Below are 25,185 nucleotides of genomic sequence, written 5' to 3' on the forward strand. Positions count from 1 at the left end.
AGTGACCCGATTTTCAACGAATTAACCATAACCCCCCTTAAATAACTTCTCAGTCTTGGTAGGGGGAACCACAAATTTTAAATGACTTAATTATAAATTAATTTAAAGCTCTTAGATTTACCACTGCATGAGTTCCTTCATATCACTGACTAAAGGCATTCGTCTGATCACACCTTATCTTTGCGGTTATCGGTTTTAGCACTAAAAAAAAGCTGTTTGCTTAAAAAATCCAAGTGCTCTGATAATGCAATTTCAGTTATATTTGGCGAATTGAAACGAAATGGCCGCTCCGCTGATTCCTTTTGAAGAAATCTCACTGAGAGATGAAAATGTTAGTTCTGGTTGAAAACTTATTTATCTTTTCATTGAAATACAAGTTTACATTTCAGATTATTGGCGCAGGATTCTATGGCAGAGTATACAAAACCGAATGGCTGGGAAGAACAATTGCTGTAAAGGTGATAGGCGTTGGCATGGAAAGCCAACAGATTGAGAGAGAGGTTAACCAGCTATCCAACCTGGAACATGAGAACATCATTAGACTTTATGGTATCTCCATGCACGGCAACATGTTTCACCTGCTGGAGGAGTACGCAGAAGGGGGAGCTTTGTCCACTCTTATCCATTCTGACCTACCGAATTACACCCTGGCCCACGCCTTTAACTGGGCCCACCAAATCGCCAAGGTAAGACAGCTGATAAGAAGTTAGATAAGAGAAATAATGAATGAAATTGTATGTTTCCCAGGGACTAGCTTATCTCCATGCCAGAACTCCAAGAGCGGTCATTCACCGCGATATAAAGCCAAACAATGTTGTGCTGAGCCAACAGGGCCTCAGTCTGAAGATCTGTGACTTTGGGACAGTTGTGAACCTGGCCACCTCGATGACCGCTGACGTGGGCACCTGCCTTTATAAAGCTCCAGAGGTGAGATGTCTCTATTCAGATATAGTGATGAATAAGCTGGCAACTATCATGCAGGTCTTTCAAGGACGTAAATATAACGAAAAGTGCGATGTGCATAGTTGGGCCATTACTTTTTGGGAAATATTATCCCGAGAGAACCCATTTAAACACTGTAGGATCCTTAACTCAGTTGTTTTAGCTGTAATCGGAGGTAAGAAATTATAACATTAATATAGCCCGTACGTCATCCTCAAATTGCAGGTACTCGTCCACCGGTTAGTAGTATAAGGAACGACTGTCCCGAGGATATAATAAATTTAATAACCGCTTGTTGGGACTCGGAGCCGAGCAGGAGATATTCCATGAGACTCGTTGCCAATATCATGAACGGAGCTCTCACAGATGCAGGCCCTTTTGAGCCTTTGAATTATAATCCGTGAAAATGGAGTATGTATCAAGAAAGATGCTCTTCTTAATTTCTCTTTTAAAACTTGAATATTGTTAGCCATAGTCTGGGATATACTGTTTTCGAGCGTCTGCAGCTGTTGATCTATATAATATCGTTGATTCTTCTTTGATACTTGTGTTGAAATCGTTTACGAAATGGTACAGCTGTCAATAATAAACAGATTTATGTGTGAACGTTAACACTAATTTTATTTTCATGAAAACTCTTTCTGAAATATTTACATTGCAACGGATTCTGTACGGGATGTGGAAGGGATAGGATGGGAAGGGAGTTACAGTGACTCTTCCGGATTCTGGAGCCTAATGGTCAATTCAATGCCATATTTGGTAGTATAATTTGCGGAAATACATTGTAGAATATTTTCGTTAGCTGCGGGTATAGGTATGCATATTGGGAATTTATAAAATACGATTTATGCATATGTTTACAGTATATGGATCACTAGCAATACGTTTCGATAACTTGACTTATACTCTTTTTGCTTTTGCTCTATCGAATGTAAATTTCGAAAATGAAATGTTAAAATGTTTTAATAAATATATTCATACGTGTGTTTGTATATAGTTTTGTTTGTTTCCTCTTAAACAAAATGATCCTCGGTTGTTACACAATGGAAAACTGTAACGTTTCGTAGAGTTTCGTTATTGGAGTATAATTGTTTCGTTAGTTTTAATTATATGCATATGTTGCTTGTTCATTTGATCTTTAATAAACGTTACATACTTTAAACTTAGATACAACTATTTATAAACATGCGTGTATGTAAGCATAGTATAATTAATTCAATTGGTTTCGTATAATTGTTCTCTCTTTATACTCGCTATAATTGTTTTTGTTTCGTCATTTTCTTTTTTTCACCGCACGTTCCTGCCTACGATTTGTTCAATGTGTTCATCATATATATTTTAATATATGCATATATAGAGATGTTCAAGCACATACATATATTCCCTTTGTATTGTTTGTAATTTAGGTCGCTTTTAATTTTGGTTGCATTTGCTTTACATCATTTCTTCGGCTTGTAATTGAAGTGTTCTCGTAAATAACAGAGGCGAACGAAACACAAAGTGCAAAGTAGGCGACAAGATGATCTGATTGTGAGATGTAATGGACGAAACATGAATTAGTATTTGCTAAACTCTAAAAGTGACTTGAAATTCAAAAACGGATGGCGTAATTATAGTCGTTGCGTTATCGCCAATACTCATACCTTATGCTGGCTTTGCAAGTTCCAAAAACTTGTTAAATAAATATATAAAATAAATTAAATAAAATTAATCAAAAATAAAAGAATGTCTTTAGTGTTAACAAAAGGTGTCAAAAAAACGATTTATTGTTGTCATTTTTGCATGTGATATGTTTTCGAGTGTGGTAAGAAACCAAATATCAATAAATTATTAGATCATAAGTGTTCACAAAATATAAGGGTAGCATAAAAAACGAATGCGAATGCATACACCTACTAATTGACTTAAAAAATAAGTGATCATTCGAGTACTAGTAAATTAAACTATTTTACAAAAGTTAGAGGGGTTAAAAAGCAGCACATATTCGAATCATGTCGCATATACACTGGGACAAACACATATTAAATGTACAATATTTGAAACACAGAGCACAAACTAAATAGTTGGAAAGCGTAATCGGCATGAAACGATGATAATGATGACTCCATGGCTTAACTAACCATAGATAAGGATCTTCTAATTTGGATCCGGCCTAGTGGGATTCTTCGTTATGTTGGATATTACATGATGAGTACAATGTCTATGAATATACAGCTCAGAGTGAGAGCCCATTACATTACTGTACGATATATTTTCAAATTCGCCCAAAGTGAAAGCCCCTACAGTTGGCTACAATGGAACTCATGGGCGTGGTTAATGCGATTAGCTTTCACAATTTCCAATTTCCAGACGTTCATAAGTGTGCTGCCTGCTTACATGATAGATGTGGGTCGGTTTTGTGGGTTGTCTACGATTACCTTTCGAAACGATACATAATAAACTCATTTGGGGGGAAACCTCATCTAAACAAATGCCGAGTGCTACGAGTTAGTGGGCGGAGTTGGGCTGGCTGATGGGGAAGGATTTTTTTGGTCTGAAATGCTCATGATATACACAATCATAATTATAACATAATCTCATTTTTCAGCTGCAAATTGCAAATTGCAAATTCTGTTCCAGAGTTCTGATTTAAATCGAAATCTATGTGTCTGTCTGTGTGTGTTGGTTGGCTGCTATATACTTATGTCTACAGAACGACGTCAGGCAGGTCGTGCGGCCTTGCCTAGGCGCGCATTTGGTTTTCATGTACGATTTTCCTCTCCTTATAGTAGATCTCCTCCGACTCCTTGTCGCAGAGCAGCAGGACCACGGCTCCGAACAGAAAGATGGCCGCTCCCCAGCCGACGCCGTACGCCCATCCGAACTCCCAGACTCGCCGATTGGCTAACAAAGGGAAAAACAGAAAGGTGAGTCAATGAGCCTATCTTATATATCACATCATAGAGTTAGTTCCTTACCCATAGTTAACTCGCCGGCAAAGCATACGGGATACACGATCAGAGCGGACAGCACGGCTAGCACTGAAATAAACCCGAATCATTAGTACACCTTTGACATTGCCATTGATATCAGTGATTACTTACAGGATACGAGCATCACCAATACCGCTATGCGATAAAACTTATATTTTAGATTGTGGTTCTGCGTCCTAAGCCCAAGACCGGTCAGTACAGTGGCTATGACGTCCGTTATCAGGGTGATAATGCAGAGTGCTGCCGTGGCCTTGATGTATCCTGCGGATAAATACGCTCAATATTAATTTCTTTCCAGTTAGCCCTTTCAACCTATCACGTACCTATATCGCGGGTCCAGTAGCATCCTGGCGGATCCTGTATGTTGAACGGCAGCGGCGTCACCGAATCATCCTCGATGCAGTGCACAAAGAGGCCTTGCCGCCAGTCGGAGGCCATTAGCCAATCTGTGGATGCCAAGGCCATGATCATGAGCACCACCACGATGACGCCGCAGATAAATGCAATCACCTGTGCAATAAAAGTAAGAATGGTAGTCGGAGAAGTCGGATAAGCATTATTTTCGAGTGTACCTTCAGTGGCCGCGTAATTGTGATGGTCTCAATCGTCGTTGTCGGCGCCATTTTCTCCGCTGGTGGACGTAGAACACTATACAAGATAATTATTATTAATGGCGGGGAAGCTAAAGACGCTTTTAATCTCAGCAGAAGCCGCGACCAACACTCACCTTATCGACTACGCAGGCAAAGTGCTGCCAGCAGCTACTAATTGGAATGCGTTTCAATGCGTTTCTTGGTTAGTTTTGCTTAATGGGATGCTGGAAGGGTTTTTGGTTTCGATTTCGTTTTCGTTTTGGGTTGCGGGGGAGGAGAGTAAATGTTACTCTGGTTGGCTTTAACAATCTAATATAAATGCTTCAATTGGCTTTTTATTGCTTTTGGTTTGCGCGTTGTGAGGATTTCCAATGCGTTTCAAATTTCAGTTTGCTGGCGGAAGCAGCGCGTTCAACATCTGGATTACAAAATGGTTTGGGGATCGTTTGTTAGGGAAAGATACAGAGAAAGAGAGAGAGATTGGTGACATTCGATTAAACCAACGGCTGGCGCACAACACGAGTGTGTTCACATCAAAGCAGTTAGAGGTAAGCAGCAGCAACATGCAAAAACAGCTCTCGAGCAACAACATCGACGGGGAAGGACAATGGGAACTACTAGGGCTTTTACGACATTATTCAAATCAAAGTGCGGTCAAACTGGCAATTAAAGTCGCATACAACTGTGAGCAGCAACAAATACTCATTCGAAGTCTATAACTGCTATGTATTTCCATGGGTTTTATGGCTTAGCTTATATAAAACGAATTTTAACAGATTTAATTACCGGTTTAATTCAATATTTATGGCTTAAAAATTACATATACTTTAAAGTGTGTTGCTTAAATAAATGACATCATTTTCATATAACAAATACAAGAATTATTAATTTAGAACCCCTAGCTTTCTATATAATCTTTCTGAAGCACTATTAAATTATAATTTTAGTCAGTTTGGAATTATAAACAAATAAAATCATTAAAAATACAAAATTCAACATTAGCCCTCATTAAGCAACAGTATTTCTATTGTTTTGACCACGCTTGTCTGTACCTACAGTGACGAACTTAATTTTTGGCACAGTTGGCATGTCTGACTTTGGCACCGTTTTTCTCCATTAAATATAGCCATATTTACATGAAACAAATTTTATTTAAATATATTGATCAATTTCCAACAAAATTAACTTAGTTTTATCCTTTTATATCATTCCATTAATTTATAAAAATTAAAAAACTAAAAAAACTCCTACATTTCCCTGAACAAAATTATTGGCACACCTAACCAAAAATATTAAAAAAGTTCAAAATGAAACGGTTTTTAGTATAAATTAATATTTTGTGTCTAAGCTCTTATGTTTTATGACCGTTTGGGGTCGAAAAAAACAAAATTTGGGTGGTTCCCATTCGTATTTTAAGCCACCCCCCGGTAAATGCCACCTTTAGCTCAACCTTTGTTGATATATTGCGCTTTTTAGCAGTCTGTCCAATTCTTCCCACAAATCTTCGATGGGGATTGGATCTGGAGATCGTGGTTGATGTAATAAAGGGTATTTCTTAAAATTTACCAGCCAAATACGCACATAATGAACCGTATTATCTTGCTGAAAAGTGAATGTGACTGGTAAGTTTAACTTATCGGCTCTTTTTTTAAGATATATCTTTAGGATATCTTAAAAATTTTTTTGTCCATTATGCCGTATATGAATTCCAGTTCTCCGGCACCAGCAGCGCACATGTAGCCCCACACAATAACGATATTACCACTATGTTTCAAAGACGTTACAAGTTTCTCGTTTTGGAGTTCCGTACTGGGCTTTCTTCTTACTGTTTTGCAGCCATCCGATTGGAAAATGTTTAATTTTTTTTCATCAGATGGGATAAAATTGTTTTAAAAGTCAACTGCTTGCTTAAATATTTTTTTTGAATAGGCTAAACGCTTATGTTGATTGACTTTTAAAATGAGTTGTTTTCGGCTAGCAACGAGAAACTGTAGTTAGCTACATACAGTGTCCTCCAAACCGAAATAGGATGAATATCTTAACCGAATTAATTTTTAAACTCTTCTACAACCTGCGTTGAAGAGATTTTCGGGTTCACCTTATCCTTCCTGATGATAGTGACCCAGTCCCGGTCGGTCAAAGCCTTAGGTCGTTAAGAGTGCTTAGCATTCTCGCTCTATAAGGCTCTCTTTAACCACTGTACAATGCTCTAAATGGTAAAACGGGATTTATTTATCATTTCCCCAATCCTCAGCATACGATTTGCCCTTATTATGTAAGTACAAAACTATTTTCCGTTGAAATTCGATAGTTTACTTTTGTTTGCCCAACATTTTGGTAAAATTCGCTACTTTGGCTTAGAAAATAGGCGCTTCGACGATTTTAGGTTAAAATTTTATCAATAATCATATTCTAAATAATGATAACGAGGCTTCCCAGATGAAAAAAGTTAACAGATCGATCAAATTTTTACAAAATAATACTCTATGTGCCAAGTGTGCCAATAATTTTGTTCAGGGAAATGTAGGAGTTTTTTTAGTTTTTTAATTTTTATAAATTAATGGAATGATATAAAAGGATAAAACTAAGTTAATTTTGTTGGAAATTGATCAATATATTTAAATAAAATTTATTTCATGTAAATATCGCTATATTTAATGGAGAAAATCGGTGCCAAAGTTAGACATGCCAACTGTGCCAAAAATTAAGTTCGTCACTGTACATATGTATGTCATGGATTAACTGTCGCAATTTTCCGCACAATGCGTTGTTGCCACAGTTGAATGGATTTTGGGATTGTGCTTAAATTAAACAACCGCCTCAAATGAGGCAGACAATAGGTGCGGCAGATCCAACTTGATGCAAACTTTATGACATGCAAATTATCCATTTGCATTCCATTGTTCGCACTGAGATCTCTGCTAATTCGTAAGATCTCTGAGATACAGATACAGATACGAATGCCGAAATAAACAGGCATTTGTATCTGTGCGAAATACAGACGCAGCGTCTAACGGATCTCGCAGATATTTTCTGCGGGCCAGACAGAGATTTAATTTTGTCTTATTTATAGCGGCTAAAAACTAAGCAGAGCAACAAAAACAAATTCATCTCACAGATGAACGATGGGGTCCCGCGCTTCTAAATGCATCTGTGTGTGTGTGAGTGTGTTTGTGTGGGTGAGTGGCATGGCAACAGGATCAGAGAACGGTTAATTGCTACATATATAGAACGTAACGGGCAGGCAAAATTGGGGCAAACGGCCATCATATGCAAAACAACAACAATAACATGGTCAGCAAGGGGAGGGGATATATGTATGTAGTGTGTGTTTGTGTGCAAGTAAAACGGAAGCAAAACAAAATGCGGACAAAAAGTACACGGATGCGAATTGTGATACCTTTCCTTGTAATAGTCCAGAGTTACCGATTCGGAATCAAATTCTGAGTAATCTGGCAGCGACTCGGCATCAAAGGAGCTCATTCCGCTGAGCGTGTAATTGGGCAAGACGTTCATTTTGTTGTTGTAGCCAGCAAGGTTACCCTGGCGCTGTTGTTGCTGCTGCTGTTGCTGCATGGTTGTTTACTTGTTTTTGTTTAAACAATATCGAACACACAGGCACTCGCACACACTTAAACTAAAACACACACGCCCACGAGCTGACGGTGAAAACTACGCTATATTTTTTCTCTATTCCCTTTTCGCTGCCTTTTCACACTCTCGCCGTCTGCTTTGCTTTGCTTCGCACAACTCGCCGATTTCGTTACCCGTGCACTTACAGTCTGCTTGGAGAGCGTGCCACTTTTCCTCATTCACATATTATTTTAGACACTGATCGGTGCTGTCTATATAATTAAAAAACAAAAACGACAAAAATAATAATGTTTTGCTTCCCTCATCACAAATAAGAGTGACCAGAGTGGGCTTGGGACAAATACCAGAATTGATTTACTAGTGTATACATTTTGAGCGGCCACACTAGCGAGCCGCAACAACAAAAAATACCGCAAAACAGTGTGGCCCCTCCTGCAGGCCATGCAAAAAATACGTATATCGATAAACAGAAGGAATCGGCGTCGCGTGGCTGCATATTAGCGAACAAAACAATATAAATATTAGCAATTGTTTCGGTTTATTAAGGAAAACGGTCCGGGACGGATCCGAGGAATCCATGGCCACCGACACGGTGTCCAACGGAGAGAACTACGCGCAGCATCTGTCCGGCGACGACGAGGTAATATGCCCCACATGCGAAGTAAAGATCAAGCGCAGTCAGGTGGCCGATCACTGCCAGATGGAGATGGACCGCCTGCACAATCCCCCAAGCGTTAGCAATCCCGAGGTGGCTCCGGGCCCAGCAGTTGCCCAGTCGGGATCGGGGGGCAGGCAGCCGTGGACCGTGTTTCAGCGAGTGCAGCGCAACCGGCAGGCCCGACAGCGCCAGCGCACAAGGAAGAGGCCCTCTTCGCCAGCGGCGCCACCACCTGCCGGAGCTGCAGCACAAGTGACAACATCAGTTCCCACTGCAGCTCCCGCAGCGCCCACCAGTGCTGCTACACCAGAAACCAGTCAACTTGCCAATTGTCCCGTCTGCAGTCGCAACTTTCCACAGACCGGCATCCAGGAGCACGTGAACCAGTGCCTGCGCAACAGCCGAAGGAATGGGAAGGCCAACGGAGAGCACTCCAGCGATGATTCCGAGGACAGCGACGAATATGAGGAGTACGAATGGGCGGGCCAGAAGCGCATCCGCGTGTCCACTCTCGTGCAGGGCGGCTACTCCGCATTGGGACTCGGCCAGACGATCAAGTACAATGGCAGCCAACAGGCGCAGGACGACGAGGACGAGGATCTCAACGTGGACGAGGACGATACGCACATCTATGGGCCAACGCAGTACGGCGAGGGCGACGTAATTCCAGTAACCAACGAGGAGAACCTTTCTGAGGTGGATGTAACCAGCTATGTGCGCCGGCTCATCTCCTCCAGCGATGGACCCAAGCCCAATCATTCCAGCGAAGCCACCGAAGCAGAAACTGCCTCTACGAACACAGCCAAGCAGGAGCCGACCTGCGAGGAGCCATCCACATCACGTTCAACACGATCCGCCTCCCAGAACCAGCAGCATGTCATCGAGTCATTAAAAGCCAAGCTGCGACTCTACGAGAATCAGGCGCAGGGCAAGTACAAGTGCCTGATCTGCCTCGAAGACTACAAGAATCCCGCCATCTCCGTCTCATGCTGGCACGTCCACTGCGAACAGTGTTGGCTGAAGACACTCGGCGCGCGCAAGCTGTGCCCACAATGCAATTCGATCACCACGCCAAAGGACCTGCGCCGAATCTACCTGTAGTGTGGCATGAACTCCAATCAAACGAATTGTTATCCCAGCTTGCGCCACACTCCCGGCTTTGCGCCCTTTCGCGGCTGTATTTGATAGTCCTATACATAATATTTATAAAGATAACTATGATACGTGACATTACAATAAGCACTAACATGTAACTATTACAATAAACCCCAGACAAGCATCAGTATCTGTTATATATACGTTAAAGTATATGGGAGTTCGCGTAGAAACTATTTCGTCAAAGCTTCGAAACACATAATTCATTAAGATGGAAAGGATATTAAATATATGTTCATTTCGATTTTAATTTTATTTCCAATATTTGAAATCTTATTCCTAATTCAAAATGAAAACTGTAGAAACATGAATGTATGAATGTTTATTTCTGTGAGTACATTAAGAACAAATACAAATATAATTAAACAATATCGAGTTTTGATATAAATTTAAAACCCCTCAAAAGGGTATTATAACTTTTTTCAGCAGTTTGCGACGCAGTGATCCAGCCATATCTGACCGTCCGTCATATATAGACATACTTAAATTAATAAAATTATATGTATCCAGTTCGGAGTGCCGAAATTTGCTGACTTTCTTGTTTTTCAATTATTATTAATAATTCATTTAATTCACCAATAATTTCTTACGGTGTATGGTTAGCTTCAGCAATCGATAACTTCGATAACTTTTTCAAAAGCCTTGAAATTAGAGCGGAGCACGTGTTATTTTTCGTGTCACGAAAAACGCAGAAATGCCAAAACATTGTTAAATATTTATTAAATACTATTTAATAAAAGTGTTCACTGCCTAAAACCTATTAATACAATTGCGCTTATTTGAAAAAGTTTTAACCCGTAAAATCTATGAACATTTCAGAGATCGTTTCGTGTTGACTGGAAAAACATTTACACGCGCCCATCTCTATTCACATTTTCTGTTTTCCTCTCCAGTTTCACCATGTCCGGCTCCGGTAGTATTTCCACCAAAATAATAGACCAATAAGCTAACCCGGTATTCCTTGCAGGCGCGAATCCCTTTGCCCAGTTCAAGGCATCCTTCACCCAGGACGGAACGGTCTATAACTATTTTGATCTTCCCTCCATTGACAGCAAATATGGTAAGTCTCCCCGGTGTGCCAAAAGAAGAGCCCCAGCTAATTGTTATTGTTCCAGATTTGCTGCCCTTTTCCATTCGCGTCCTGCTGGAGTCCGCGGTGCGCAATTGCGACAACTTCCACGTGCTGGAGAAGGACGTGCAGAGCATTCTGGCATGGACACCCTCGTTGAAGCAGGGAGCCAGCGACGTGGAGGTCTCTTTCAAGCCAGCACGAGTTATTTTGCAGGTGTGAAAAACTGGGTTGTACCTCTGGCTCCGCTTTTATTCGTTTTGTTTTGTTTAGGACTTTACTGGTGTGCCCGCCGTTGTGGATTTTGCTGCCATGCGGGATGCGGTTCGCGAACTGGGCGGTAATCCTGAGAAGATAAACCCCATCTGCCCCGCCGATCTGGTCATCGATCATTCCGTACAGGTGGATTTTGCCCGTGCCTCCGACGCTTTGGCCAAAAACCAGTCCCTCGAGTTTGAGCGCAACAAGGAGCGCTTCACATTCCTGAAATGGGGCGCCCGCGCCTTTGACAACATGCTGATTGTGCCACCCGGCTCTGGCATTGTTCATCAGGTTAATCTGGAGTACCTGGCGCGTGTCGTTTTTGAGAGCAACGATGCAGATGACTCAAAGATCCTGTATCCGGACAGCGTCGTCGGAACAGACTCTCATACCACCATGATCAACGGTTTGGGTGTTCTGGGCTGGGGCGTCGGAGGCATCGAAGCAGAGGCCGTAATGTTGGGTCAGTCCATAGCCATGTTGCTGCCCGAAGTGATTGGCTATAGGCTGGAGGGAAAGCTGGGCCCCCTGGCCACTTCTACCGATCTGGTGCTGACCATCACCAAGCATCTGCGCCAGCTGGGCGTGGTGGGAAAGTTCGTGGAGTTCTATGGCCCCGGAGTGGCGGAGTTAAGCATCGCCGACCGAGCCACCATCAGTAACATGTGTCCGGAGTACGGAGCTACAGTTGGCTACTTCCCCATCGACGAGAATACGCTCAGCTATATGCGCCAGACCAGTGAGTTTCTTACATATTCATTTTTAATGATTACTTACTGATTTCCTATGATTTATAGATCGCTCCGAGAAGAAAATTGACATTATTCGACAGTATCTGAAGGCTACGCGTCAGTTGCGCAATTATGCTCTCGAAGATCAGGATCCTAGGTATACTGAGGTAGGTCTACCTTATTTTTTAAACAATTTAACCCCTATTTAATGGCTACTATTTACATTTCCGTTTCAGACAGTCACCCTGGATCTGTCAACGGTGGTCACCTCGGTTTCGGGACCCAAGCGACCACATGATCGTGTGTCCGTTTCCAGCATGTTCCAGGACTTCAAGTCTTGCCTCACAAGTCCCGTGGGATTTAAGGGCTTTGCCGTGCCCTCAGAGGCGTTGGCTGCCAGCGGCGAGTTTCAGTGGGACGATGGCAAGAGCTACAAGATAGGTCACGGCTCGGTTGTGATTGCAGCCATCACGTCCTGCACGAACACCTCGAATCCCTCGGTGATGCTGGGGGCTGGTCTTCTTGCCAAGAATGCTGTACAGAAGGGCTTAAGTATCCTGCCGTACATCAAGACCTCTCTCTCGCCCGGATCCGGTGTGGTCACCTACTATCTGAGGGAGTCGGGAGTGATTCCATATCTGGAGCAACTGGGCTTTGACATCGTTGGCTACGGCTGCATGACTTGCATCGGCAACTCCGGTCCGCTAGATGAGAATGTGGTGAACACCATCGAGAAGAACGGCCTTGTCTGCTGTGGAGTGTTGTCTGGCAACCGTAACTTTGAGGGACGCATCCATCCAAATACCAGAGCTAACTACCTGGCCAGTCCATTACTGGTCATCGCATACGCCATTGCCGGGCGCGTGGACATTGATTTCGAAACAGAGCCACTGGGCGTGGATGAACATGGCAAGGAAGTGTTTCTCCGCGATATCTGGCCCACGCGCAGTCAAATCCAAGAGGTGGAGCACAAGCATGTCATTCCGGCCATGTTCCAGGAGGTGTACAGTGAGTATATGATTCCTTTCTTAGGAACCTTTTTAATATCGATTTCCTTTTAACAGGTAAGATCCAGCTGGGCTCCCAGGACTGGCAGACGCTTGAGGTGTCCGATGGCAAGCTTTATCCCTGGAGTGGAGTATCCACTTACATCAAGAGGCCGCCCTTCTTCGAGGGCATGACCCGGGAGCTACCCAAACTGAATAGCATCGACAAGGCTCGCTGCCTGCTCCTGCTGGGTGACTCTGTGACCACCGATCATATCTCACCGGCGGGCTCCATAGCTCGCAAGTCCCCGGCAGCCCGTTACCTGGCGGAACGAGGTCTGACGCCCCGTGACTTTAACTCGTACGGCTCCAGGCGAGGCAACGATGCGGTAATGGCACGTGGCACCTTCGCCAATATCCGGTTGGTCAACAAGCTGGCCTCCAGAACTGGACCAAACACACTGCATGTACCTAGTGGCGAGGAGATGGACATCTTCGATGCGGCGGAGAGATATCGAGAGGAGGGAACACCACTGGTGCTGGTGGTGGGCAAGGACTATGGCAGCGGTAGCTCCCGCGACTGGGCTGCCAAGGGACCGTTCCTGCTGGGCATTAAGGCGGTGATCGCAGAGTCATACGAGCGCATTCACCGATCCAATCTGGTGGGCATGGGCATAGTCCCGTTGCAGTTCCTGCCCGGACAGAGCGCTGAAACGTTGAAGCTCAGCGGCCGGGAGGTTTTCAACATTGCCCTGCCCGAGGGCGACCTGAAGCCGGGCCAGGTGATCCAGGTCGAGGCCGATGGCAATGTATTTGAGACGACGCTGCGCTTCGACACAGAGGTGGACATTACTTACTACAGGAACGGTGGCATCCTCAACTACATGATCCGCAAGATGCTGGACTAACATTCGTTTCTTATATATTCCATGTGCATTTCTTACCAACTGTTATTTGTTTTGGTGTGATGAAAATACAATTTGACAATTTATAATTTAAATCATTTTAATTTTACAAATGACAAATGAGTTGTTTTAAAATGCCCGCCATTTAAGTTATCGATAGCCAAACTACGTAAGACAAGCAATGCAAAAACGTAACTACTCGCATGATATCGATATATCGTCAATAGTTATTCAGCTAAGCCATCACTTCGCGACGAGTTGGCAGTACCGCTGTACGACATTGAATTACGAAATATCTAGTTTAACACAAAGTGCTATGTACATAACTTATAGAAGCGAATTATCCTCCTTACTACATAAATACAAAAATATATATTTAAATGAGACTTATTTCAAAACATTAATAACAATTATTAAAAACAAATAAAAAGATTTGAAACTATTCCCGCCCTTCTTTCGTAATTTTATCTCCTACTAACGGTCACACTTTTTGTATTTTTGCCTGTACCAAACACGGTCTGTTTTTGCTGCTTCTTTTTGTCTCCCGTCCCGTGGACTTTTCTCCAAAGGGATTTCCAATTCGCAAAAATATAGAAACCCAAATAAGACTACCGATCGCGCGTTCGCGGAGATCCTATCGTTCCGTGGGTGCAAGTGTAACACCAATAGTTCACGACGAAAATACAAAGTAGCGCAGTACAAAAGTTTCCTCCGCTCCACCTCCTCCCAAAGATCTGCGGATCGCAGGAACCAAGAACTGTGGTGCTGGTGCAGGGCCAGGTGCCCCCACGCGTCCGGAGTGCAAGAGGAGGCGTCGCGTCGCCCGGATTATGTCATTTGTTTACGGGCAACTGCCGCAGGCAGAGAAGCGCTTTTGAATGTTGCACCCGAAAGAGGCAGCGAAAACCTGTAAAAATGTAGACTGTGTGCGTGTGTGTGTGCGTTAGTGTTAGTATTAGTGTTAGTGTTAGCGGACCAGTGTTGGTGAGAGTGAGTGTGAGTGGCGCGGATAATGGACGTTTAGTCGTCGTATAAAAATACGCGTAGATATAGGAGATATACACACATACTCGTATATATGCGGACAGGCACGCCGCCGTATCTGCGCCGCAGCACGTCGTTCGAGAGCCCGCGCGCCTCCCCGATGCGGCTGCTCCCCTCCAGAGTCAGCTCTAGCATCGTCTCCGCCTCCGCCTACGATTAGAGCCAATGGCCACGTTCAATGCAAGCGCCAGCAGCAGTGCCGCCGATGTCCTGAGCTCCACTTTGGCCGCCACCTCGGCCACGGCCACGTTCCTGGTGCCCCCAGCGGCCACGCAGGCGGGAGCCATTGCAGTACAGCAGCCAGCGCCTCATCCGCCGCACCTGCAGCTGGATCAGTTTGGAGGCTACGCTACGGGAGCACCGCTGCACCACCATCATCAGCAGACCAACTCGTCTTACACCTTTGTGCAGATAAAGCGGGAGCCCTGTCAGGTGTCTGAGATTAGCTCCAACAACTGCCACCAACAGCAGCAGGCGCATCATCAGCACCAGCAGCAGCACCACCACCAACTCCAGGGCCTGGGTAGCGTGTCTTCGTCCTCGGTCACCGCCTCGGCCACTTCCAAGACCATGTCTTCGTCCACGCTCACCACACTGGTGAAGATCGAGGCCCCCTCGCCAAAGGTGCCCGACCTGGAGAAGTCAACAAGTAAGTTCCACCGCCTGGCAGCCAGCTTGCCTAGATCTGGTCGTAATCAGTTGCCTTGCACTTGCATCCTCTTCTTGCAGGCAATTCCGTGCCCATTGGCATAGCGGTGGCCAGGAAGCGGCCGCAGGAAGCCTTGGTGCCGGCTCTGAGCACCCCGGCCGCGCTGCCGCTGCAGCAATCACTCAGCAAGGACATGAACTGCTTTGGCATACGCGTCGCTGACCTTGGTGAGTGCCAAACTAGTTTCCAGGGATCGCGCAAAGGGGTGGGTGGGCAGGGTATCTAATTCAATTTGAGAGCCCAGATTTGTGTGCCTCTAATGAACGCCTGCCCGTCCGCGTCCCTTGGGGCATCGTTACGCTGCTTATAATGGCAGGACGTGAACGTCGTTCAATTATGCCACTAATAAGATTGCTAGCCAGCCAACAAACGTTGAGCGTCGAAGAATTCCATCAGTAAGTCGAGTCGAGCCAGTCCAAGCCCAGCCAGAAGGCGAGGGTGTCTGGTTCGCCTCGCAAACACGCCGTAAACACCCCGTCAGAGTTGAGAGGGCAAGGAGTCATATGATGCGAGCTGATGGCCTCCTGTTGTGCGGCTGTCGTTGTTGTGACAGCCACCGAATCGACTCGAATCGACTCTTTCCTCCCTTGGCCCGGGGACCCAAGAAGGAAGTGGTGGTAAATCATACGAACTTCTAAAGCGGAAATAAAACGAAAGTGAAACACATTGCGATTCCAGCAGGGTGGCTAAGGTCGACTTCGGGGTGCTCTACTCGCTTACTGGGGTGTGTTTCCTTTTAGAGCTCCTAGATTCCATACTCAAGATTTCACTTAAAACCCAGTAATGCAGAATTAATCAACAATAATTGCGGCAGTGATGGCTTATTATATATTAATAATCTTTTTTTTTATGTTTTTAATTTGTTATTGGGAAATGTTAACAGATGTGAAATATTCTCAGATATTGTTATATGAAAAACCAGATTGATTTAAATCGAAATTCTTAACTAAACTGTCACAAAAGCATTGCAACCCCAAAAATTAATATGTATAGGCGATTGAAAACAATTATTTAAGATGACACAATAAAAAATATTTTAGAATTAAAAGAAAAATTTAAAGTATTAAAGTTTAGCTCCTCAAAAACCTTATTTTCTGCACTTTTAATTTCAAATATTATGAAAACCTGAAGTATAGAAAGTTTTCTGAGACCAGATTTGAGTTCAGTGCATTTCAAAATTACCGGAAAAGTTTATTCTGGATCTTGGTTCTAAATAACTGCCGACCAGTGTAATACAAACTGGGAGAACCTTTTTTTTTTTTAAAAACTGTAAAAGCGTTGGTTTAACAGATGTCAATCCCTTTTATTGTTTAATTTTGTTGATAATGCCGACCTATATTTGCAAGATGAGTTTTTTGATAAATAAATAAATAAATAAATAATCAATAAAGGAAAACATCCCGCTGGCTTTTTAGTATACAGATGTTACAGTCTTCAGTGAAAAAACCTCATTAGTACTTATTTGGCTGACTGATGCAACCCCAGCAATATGCGTGGTTAGTTAGCAGCCTTTTGTAGCTTTAGATCCATCCCTCATGCTGAACTTGTACTTGGGAATTTTACTCTTTAATGTTGTCAGGCTGGAGAGCGGTCACCCCACATACATATGTGTAGTTTTTTTTATTATTTATTTATTACGTATATCCTCTAACCAAAATAGAAGAATGTTAAATCAATATTTTTGAGTGAAAACAATCCCTCAACGGTCGGAGGTAAGAGTATGGTTAAAATAATATATTTAGGTAATAGGAAAAGAAAATTCTTAGATTAGGAATAATAATAGATTTCAAACTTGTTGACTAGGAATTGCTAAACAAATAAGTAAATAAATAGGTCAAAGTTGATATTATATTTAACCGATATATGTAGTTGAGCTGTTTACAATGTTTACAATATTTAAACAAGAGTCAGCTCCAAAAAAGAAATTAAGTATTCTCTACTAAATATAAATAAATCCAACAAGGCATAAACATCACTTTACAACTTTGCTATGAACATTTTTAATTAATGGCTATAAATTTGCAATAACTTGCACGTATTGGCATTCTAAATAGATATAGGAATCCCCTTCTCAAAGTTCCAAGTGCAATCTACGTAAAAGAAATGACTAAACATGGTGAAATAGTGTTGAACTTGAGTAGCAAGTAAAAATATATCCATTATAGCCGAAAAATACTATGCAGCTGATGTAATAGTGGTGGAAGCTAGTGACTTTTATTTTTGAAATGAAACAAAAAACTTTCTCCTTGATAAGTTAAGGGGAATTTCAACTTCCATTCTATGATTAAATGTATTTATTATAAAACCAGTTTGAATCAGTTTATCTATAGAGCCTTTTCATGGGAATTACCAATCGGAAAGTTTGGCTTTAAAATTTTTTGAAATTCCTTTTAAAAGTTGCCAATGTACTTAGATTATTCATGCCTCAGCGCTGAGCACAGGGCATCGTGGGCTTCGGCTTCCTTATCACGCTCCACCGGAGCTCCAGTCAAGGGGGAGGCAGGCAGAGGCAGACCGAGAGCCCAAAGACAGATTACTCATGGACGGTGTGCTGCGCTGGTGGGTGTTTTGTTTTTTTTTTCGACAAACCTATCGAGGGCTGTTGCTCCAGGAAGGCGGTGCTTAGATGTAGATGTCGTTGTAGATGTTGTCAGGGAAATTAAGAAGGGCTGCGGGACGGCAGCAGCCACAAGGGATGCTCCGACTGGTTTTTGGGGATGGGAATTTGGGATATGAGACGGTGAACACAGGAGTGAAGTCGTTTACGGGACAGGACCAAGCAACATGACACGCCAAAGTGGATTTGTACAGGACCATATGGCAGAGTCGCCATCGAATGGCTTTAGTTATTGTTTTTTTCTCCCTTCCGATTTGGGCTGCGGAGTCACGGGCTATTTATAAACGCTGGCTGGGAGAGTACCGCACGGCGCCGAGACAAATCACTTGTCAAAAGATGTGCCTTAATTGCGTTTTTGGAGATGGGATACGGCACACCCGAATTGGTCGAAATAATACATACTTGTCACTGCCCACTGTTCGGGTGGTAAGCAACTGGCGCTCTATCTCTCTTCGCACAGATCCCTTAATGTAATGCAATTACAGTGCCGAGGCTCACGTACACTTTAATCGAATTTTTGTAAAATTATTCAGCCGCAAGCCGGGGGTGGGTTGCTGCTGCTGGAGTCGAATGATTCCGAGTCAGATGTGTGATGATGAGAGGTGAGTGGGGTGGGTGGGCGCGCGACCAATTGCATAGTTCAAGGACACTGCAATATTTCACGTATACATACACATCCTCCGGCCTGCAACAAAAGTAACACGGCAGCGGCAGAAAGTTGATTAAACAGGGTCTGAACGTCGAGCAGATAGGTTGGAACGTTGCCGTTGTTCGTTGGTGTTTGAATCTCGAATTATAATTCCTTTTCTGCTCTTTTTTTTCAGGCGCCACCAGTTGCGGCAATCTGTACTTCACGGGCAACGGTGACCTGATGACCACTGGCACGGCCACCGCCGAGGAGCTGGCCTTAAGTGCCGCGGGCGTTAATCGAGCACCGTCCACCTTCTGGCAGTATCCAAGTGAGTTGAGACCCGTCCAGAGCATGCCACCTGCGCTACCATAAGACCCCAGAGTTCTCTCTACACACTGTCTCCCCCTCTCTCTATTTTGGTTATCTCTTTTCCGTTGCGTTTTTGTAGATGCATTACCCATTGAATCAGTGATTTCCATGTCGCCCGCCACAGTGGGCCTGCAGTACTCGCGGGAGGCCAGCCGCGGACAGGTGGTGCTGCTGCCGGCCGCCCCCACAGCGCTCGGTAAGTCAGCCCGAGGATCGCGCGACGATCTCCATTTCGCACTCCGCATGCCTGCACACTGCCCAGGGCCCTGGACTCCCTCTGGGATCCTGGGCCAATTTGATTTCAATCTCGATTCGCCAAAACAAAACTAATTCATGCTTTTACCACTGCGCTTTTCTCCACCTGCCTTACACCACCCTGCCTCCGACTCCGCCTCCGACTCCGACTCCAAACCCGAACCTCCGACTAAACTGAATCGCTACCACGTCCATGCACAGCAGCCATATCAAATTTTCCCCTCTTAACGCCCACAGATCCGTTCCAGCAGGCAGCGGCTGCCGCGGCCTTCGTCTGGCCCTCCGCCTACATACCCCAGGCGCCGGGTCCCGGCGGTCCCTCAGCCGCTGCTGCCTCGCTGCAGCCGTCGCCCAACCTGACCAACTTGCCCAACTTCATCTTCCCCTCGATGGGCAGCCACCAGGCTCTGGGCAATACGCCCTCGTATGCCTCCACCCTGCAGCTGTATCTGGCCGCCGCAGCCACCGCCACGGGAAGCTCGACGATGTGCCAGCACAGCAATCAGCAGACCAGCACCACCACCACAAACTCCACCATCAATCTGAGCCTAGCCTCGGGTGCGGGTGTCACGAGCAGTGCCAATGCGGCCAGTAGCCTCAGCTCAAGCAGCAGCCTCAGTGCGAGCAGCTCCAGGTTCCTCAGCCTGGCCACAGGTCAGGGTGGGCCCATGGGCTCGCTGCTGCTGCCGCCAACGGGAATGAAGCTGGAGGACTATCAGTCGCAGCCTCTGCCGTTGTCGTTGCCGCCGCTAGTGCCGCTGGAGGCGACGCGCGACAAGGAGCAAGCTTTAAATCTGATGCGCCTGCCCACGCCGCCCACATCGGCCACAATGGAGCCGTCGTCCCTTGGCCATGCAACACCCCACCAGCTCTTCCAGTCGGTACCCATGACGACCTCTACGCCGGCCTTGTTGAATCTATCGATGCACGGCTCAGGTGGACAGCTGCCTGTTGCCACGCCCCTGCCTGCGGTTTGTGACGAAGCGGCGCTGAACTACAAGCTGCACGCACCGCTGACGCCGCAGACCCCGCCCCGTCTGGCGGAGATTTCGGTGCCAGGAAGTACTCCTCTTTCCCTGCCGCAGATGCAGGACGTCAACATACAGACGGATACTCCTGTGTGCAGCGAGGATGAGAGCTTTCCGGGTCCACCGAAGCAGCAGGAGTCGGCAGGGGAAGCCAATCCGATTGCCGCCTCCTTAATCCAGCCGCTGGAACTGACCAAGCCCAGTGAAGCCAGCCATACCCTGCCGAACGAGTGCCATACCCAGACCGAACCCAGTGACATAGTACCCAGTGCCAGCCAGGCGGAGTCAGCGGAGCAGACTCCCCCGGAATCCATAGAAATATCGTCCCAGGCCACGACGCAGGCTGCTCAGACGGCGCCCGAGGACCTGACCGGCCTCGAGCTGCTTTCCAACATCAGCACCAACAGTACTCCGCTGGTGCGGATCAAGCAGGAGCCGGTGGAGCATATTGAGCCGCCTCAGGAGCAGCCTGTTGAAGTGGCACCACAAGAGCCTCTGCCGACCATTCTGCAAATAGAGCCAGCGCCCACGCCGGAGCCGCTGGGAGGCCTTAAGCTGTTGTGCGCTCTCGCCGAACAGCGAATTCAGGAGGAGGAGGAGGTGCAGGGTAGTAGTCTCTTTGCTAGGCCTTCCTCCTCGCGTACGCCCACACCGACGCCTCAAGCTTCTGGGACACCGCCTCCGGCTCTGGATACCAGGCCTTGTTTCGGCTTTGGCCCACCCCAGGGACCACCAGTCTTCCCCTCCTCAACCTCCTCCTTTCAGATGCCATTGAGTTCACCCGGTTTTCCCTCGATGCAGGGCATCGAGCTGCCTTCCACCTCCGTGGCGGCCGCCACTGAGCTTACACCCGTGAAGCGCAAGAAGCACAAACATTCCAAGTCCTCTGGCAGTGATAGCCGGAAGTCGGCGCGCTGCAGCAAAAAGAGCAAGAAGAAGCGCCGCCATAGCAGCAGCCGGCAGCAGCAGCAGGCGACTACAGCTCCGATGGCGGAGGAGGATGTGAACCTGCAGGACGAGCAGCTGCAGTCGGAGCTGCGCAGCGCTCTACATGCCATGGATCCCAGCTATGCGCAGCGCTTTGGCCAAGAGGTGTTTAGCATCATGGACAACAGCATGCGCATGAGGCTGGCCGACATTACGAGGCAGTATCGCAAGAAGAAACGGAAGCTGGACGAGATAAGCAAGCACAAGAAAAAAAAGAAGTGCTCCAAGCAGCAGCAGCAGCCGTTAGTCCAACCAGCGGCGGTTCAGCCAGCACCTGCACTGCAGCAGCCACAAATGACTCTGTCCAGTGTCCTGGGGTAAGTGGAATCAGTATATCCATATTGATGAACTATTAACATAATATCCCATCGCCCTCAAGGACCTCGTCACCTCTACGCGACTACAAGTTCCCAAAGTTCTCGAGCAATAACCTTCAGACGTCCAGCTTCCTGCGATTCCCGGAGAAGACGCACTCCTTCCCACCGCCTCCCCTGCAGCAGAGTCAGCCAGAGCCCAGTCCCTTGCCCACTAGCTGCTCATCGAGTACCTCTTCATTTGTGCGCCTCGAGCCCAGTGCCCTTGATGCGGCCGTTGCTACTGTCCCAACTACCTCAGCATCCTCCTGCTCGCCCTCTTCAAAACAACAAACAGTTGTTTCTGCGGCGCGGAAGCAGCGTAAGATGAAGGCGAGCATCGCAGGCGGCCCTGGAGAGACTACCACAGCCCCAGAGGCCAAGCGACGGGTCAGCGGCATTGATCGGGAGCTGCAGCTGACCAGCGAGCATCTGTATCGCGATGAGACGCGAGTCCTCACCGACATGGGCGGGCTATTCTACGCGGGAGTGATGAAGCCACTTCGTCCGCCGGATGTATACTCGATCACACTGGACGGGGAGCGCGGCAACAAGTCGCACGTAATGTCTCGCGAGGATATACTCAAGGATACGGTGAGTAGAAGGATCTTTTTTGCCTTACATACGACTTAATGAAATCAAACGTATTTTTAGATTCTCGAGGTGGCGCCAAAGAGCGTCGAGAGCGTACCCGTGGGTACGCGTCTGTGCGCTTACTGGAGCCAGCAATACCGATGTCTTTACCCGGGCCGTGCCATCGACTCGGAGCAGGCTGAGGATGGTACGACCAGCAGCAGCAGCAATACGGCAGCAAATGCGGTAACCACGTCGCCGGACTTTGTCAGCGTGGAGTTCGATGACGGGGACAGCGGCAGGATCCGCTTGCAGAACATCCGGCTGCTCCTCAGCGACTATCCCATAGCAGGTTTGTGTCTATTCCGGAGTTTCGTGGGGCGACCTATCCCTGTCATTAGAAACCAGAAACTTTCTAGTGTCTGTGTGCTCCCTTATTTACTTCTTTCTTGTTTTCGTTGCTCCCACCCAACCTTCCCGTCCACACCCTTGGAACAGAGTACAACGATAATCCCCTCTACTCAGTAGGCAAGCAGAAGCGCAGCGCTCTGCGCGGTGCTGAGAGTGGTCCTGGCGGATGCTCGCAGGAGCATTTGAGCGTGCCCGGCTGCGAGGACTCGCATAGTCACCATAGCTTGGGGATGAGTAGCGACAACACCACTTCGCTGGCCGCCACCATGGAGCTGTTCACGCAGCGCAGTGAGAAGAAGCGCCTGAAGAAGAGCCTCAAGAAGATGTCCAAGTCGCAGAACGGCATCAACAGTTCGGCAACGGCTGTCAATGGTGGGGCAGATGCAGCTCCGTCCGGTGAAGGGTGCGCGGCGGGTGCAGATGATGCCGCCCGTAAGCATCACAAGCACAAAAAGCGCAAGAAGCACAAGAAGCATCATCGCAAGAATGGTAGCGAGGAGCCAGAGCCAGAGCAAGTGCAGCAGCAGCAGGAACAGCAGGAATCAGCAGGAACGGCACCGACGCCGAATACAAATCGCGTTAAAATGGAGGTCAAGGTCAAGGCAGAGCAGCTGGAAATGGAGGAGGAGACGGCCTCCAATCTCATGTCAGAGATATCCGATGAGGTAAGTTATTGAAATAACACTTAATGTTTTATATTTAATAATTCATTTAATTTACAGGCCAAGGGCGAGGATCTGGTGGAGCATAACAATTCCAAGGGCAGCAGCAAGATTGCTGCCTTCCTGCCGGAGCGGCAGCTGTGGGGTTGGCATGGCACCGCCTATCGCAAGGCGGGCGTCAAGGGACGCGCCAGAAAGCAATTTTACAAAACAATCAAAAGGGGAAAGGAGACTATCACGGTGGGAACCATAAGCTTTCCTATTATATATCCTTTTTACATAATTTCTTCCTATTTTGAAGGTCGGGGACAGTGCAGTATTTCTATCAACGGGCAGACCAGACCGACCATATATCGGTCGCATTGAGTCCATGTGGGAGACCACAACGGGTAACAAAGTGGTGCGCGTGGCGTGGTTCTATCATCCGGAAGAGACGACCGGCTGCCCAAAGTTAAGATTTCCGGTGAGTAATTCCATTTCAGTGGCCTGAAAATTATAAACTAATCATTTGATATCATTAAAAACGCAGGGTGCTCTGTTTGAATCGCCGCACGAGGATGAAAACGATGTGCAGACAATTTCGCATCGGTGCGAGGTGCTGCAGTTTGGCAGCTACTTCGACAAATTCGGTGCCGATTCGAAGCAATATCAATCCATATACGATAACAATGATACATATTATTTAGCCGGGCACTATAACCCAAGGTTGCAAGTGCTGAAACTACAAGACGATATTCCAACTCTCGAAGAGCTGCAGGATACAAATACTACTACTACTACAACTACAACTAAAACAACTACTACCGAGGATTAAGCGAAACGTGGCGTGGATAGGCATAGTCGTGTTTAGGCATAGTGCATACAAATCTATATATATACAATATATATACACACATTATACATATATTTTATGATACGTGAGAGATGGAGATGAAGCAGAGATATACCTATTATATGTATACAAATATTATTTCAATATATTTTAAATGTATTATGTATTTCGAAAAAAAGAAACAAACACAAAAAAAAGGACATCGGACGAGAAAGATATATAACGAGAGAGAGAGAGAACAAGGAACTAAGCAACAACCTTTAAATTAATGTGTAGTTACGAGACAAGCGCAAGCAATTTTAAGTCTAATTTTTGTAAAAAGAAAAACAAAAGAAAGAGCTAAGAGATGCGCGACAAAGTTGATTTACTCAAAGTTCAGCAAAAATGTATACAAACGAAATGTGTGCTTCTACATCCTACATCCCCTGCGACCATTCGACACCACACACAAGACACAAGCAACCAACCAACCAACCAAGCATCCAACAATCCGCACTTAGAGCCCCCTTCTACAGATACGGATACACTTGTTACTTTACGTGTATACCTACCACATGTTTCAGATTAAATTTAAAACGTGTTTTAATGATTTTAAGCAGGCAACATGCAGCAACTACTACTATAAATGTAACAATTCAATGTGATAGCAAAACAAACCCAGATGTTGATGTGTACAGAGGAGAGAATAAGTATAGATGATAACTAAGAGATCAAGCGAAATGTGTGTGTTGAATATTTACAGCTCGTTTATTCACGAAGAACAGCAAAATATAAAATCAAACCTATCTTTAATTACATCAATAAACTTGCCGGATATATTGAAATCTCAGTCGATGTTTCATTCGAGG

The 25,185-nt window shown here is 45.7% G+C and overlaps 5 protein-coding genes and 1 long non-coding RNA gene across 10 annotated transcripts; 5 read left to right on the plus strand and 1 right to left on the minus strand.

Annotated features, from left to right (window-relative positions):
• The first annotated feature begins 239 nt into the window (after positions 1 to 239).
• Takl2 (Tak1-like 2) lies at positions 240 to 1,554 on the plus strand. Its single transcript, XM_017179581.1, has 6 exons — positions 240 to 331; positions 390 to 686; positions 748 to 927; positions 982 to 1,117; positions 1,168 to 1,353; positions 1,412 to 1,554. The coding sequence occupies exons 1-5, from the start codon at positions 281 to 283 to the stop codon at positions 1,344 to 1,346; spliced, it is 843 nt and encodes a 280-aa protein (XP_017035070.1). The 5' UTR covers positions 240 to 280; the 3' UTR covers positions 1,347 to 1,353; positions 1,412 to 1,554.
• A 1,118-nt stretch (positions 1,555 to 2,672) lies between these two features.
• LOC108083695 (transmembrane protein 47) lies at positions 2,673 to 8,420 on the minus strand. 3 transcript variants are annotated; one of them, XM_017179583.2, is made up of 7 exons: positions 8,287 to 8,418; positions 4,642 to 4,925; positions 4,487 to 4,562; positions 4,238 to 4,424; positions 4,026 to 4,175; positions 3,900 to 3,962; positions 2,673 to 3,825 (listed from the first exon to the last, which is right to left on the minus strand). In XM_017179583.2, the coding sequence occupies exons 3-7, from the start codon at positions 4,535 to 4,537 to the stop codon at positions 3,665 to 3,667; spliced, it is 612 nt and encodes a 203-aa protein (XP_017035072.1). In that variant the 5' UTR covers positions 4,538 to 4,562; positions 4,642 to 4,925; positions 8,287 to 8,418; the 3' UTR covers positions 2,673 to 3,664. The 3 variants fall into 3 exon arrangements, with proteins under 3 accessions (XP_017035072.1, XP_070142592.1, XP_017035071.1); XM_070286491.1 differs by lacking the exon at positions 8,287 to 8,418 and adding an exon at positions 7,908 to 8,048; XM_017179582.3 differs by lacking the exon at positions 4,642 to 4,925 and having other exon boundaries at positions 7,908 to 8,420.
• Positions 3,710 to 4,177, plus strand: LOC138928771 (uncharacterized). Its single transcript, XR_011445113.1, has 2 exons — positions 3,710 to 3,848; positions 3,906 to 4,177. It is a non-coding gene; the product is annotated as an uncharacterized lncRNA (long non-coding RNA).
• RNF220 (ring finger protein 220) lies at positions 8,409 to 10,283 on the plus strand. The gene has a single exon (XM_017179579.3). It carries the CDS (start codon positions 8,679 to 8,681, stop codon positions 9,858 to 9,860), a length of 1,182 nt encoding a protein of 393 aa, XP_017035068.1. The 5' UTR covers positions 8,409 to 8,678; the 3' UTR covers positions 9,861 to 10,283.
• A 453-nt stretch (positions 10,284 to 10,736) lies between these two features.
• On the plus strand, positions 10,737 to 13,961 carry Irp-1A (Iron regulatory protein 1A). The gene is made up of 7 exons (XM_017179661.3): positions 10,737 to 10,827; positions 10,882 to 10,974; positions 11,030 to 11,199; positions 11,257 to 11,983; positions 12,042 to 12,142; positions 12,212 to 12,983; positions 13,040 to 13,961. Exons 1-7 carry the CDS (start codon positions 10,815 to 10,817, stop codon positions 13,867 to 13,869), a joined length of 2,706 nt encoding a protein of 901 aa, XP_017035150.1. The 5' UTR covers positions 10,737 to 10,814; the 3' UTR covers positions 13,870 to 13,961.
• A 411-nt stretch (positions 13,962 to 14,372) lies between these two features.
• Positions 14,373 to 25,166, plus strand: wge (winged eye). 3 transcript variants are annotated; one of them, XM_070287430.1, is made up of 11 exons: positions 14,373 to 15,559; positions 15,640 to 15,786; positions 19,061 to 19,195; positions 19,316 to 19,432; positions 19,696 to 21,823; positions 21,886 to 22,453; positions 22,514 to 22,784; positions 22,931 to 23,508; positions 23,566 to 23,745; positions 23,807 to 23,968; positions 24,035 to 25,166. In XM_070287430.1, exons 1-11 carry the CDS (start codon positions 15,076 to 15,078, stop codon positions 24,317 to 24,319), a joined length of 5,055 nt encoding a protein of 1,684 aa, XP_070143531.1. In that variant the 5' UTR covers positions 14,373 to 15,075; the 3' UTR covers positions 24,320 to 25,166. The 3 variants fall into 3 exon arrangements, with proteins under 3 accessions (XP_070143531.1, XP_070143532.1, XP_017035109.1); XM_070287431.1 differs by having other exon boundaries at positions 22,958 to 23,508; XM_017179620.3 differs by having other exon boundaries at positions 14,374 to 15,559; positions 19,729 to 21,823.
• The last annotated feature ends 19 nt before the right edge of the window (positions 25,167 to 25,185 follow it).

The sequence above is a fragment of the Drosophila kikkawai genome, chromosome 3R, assembly GCF_030179895.1.
Source record: "Drosophila kikkawai strain 14028-0561.14 chromosome 3R, DkikHiC1v2, whole genome shotgun sequence".
Lineage (NCBI taxonomy): Eukaryota > Metazoa > Arthropoda > Insecta > Diptera > Drosophilidae > Drosophila > Drosophila kikkawai.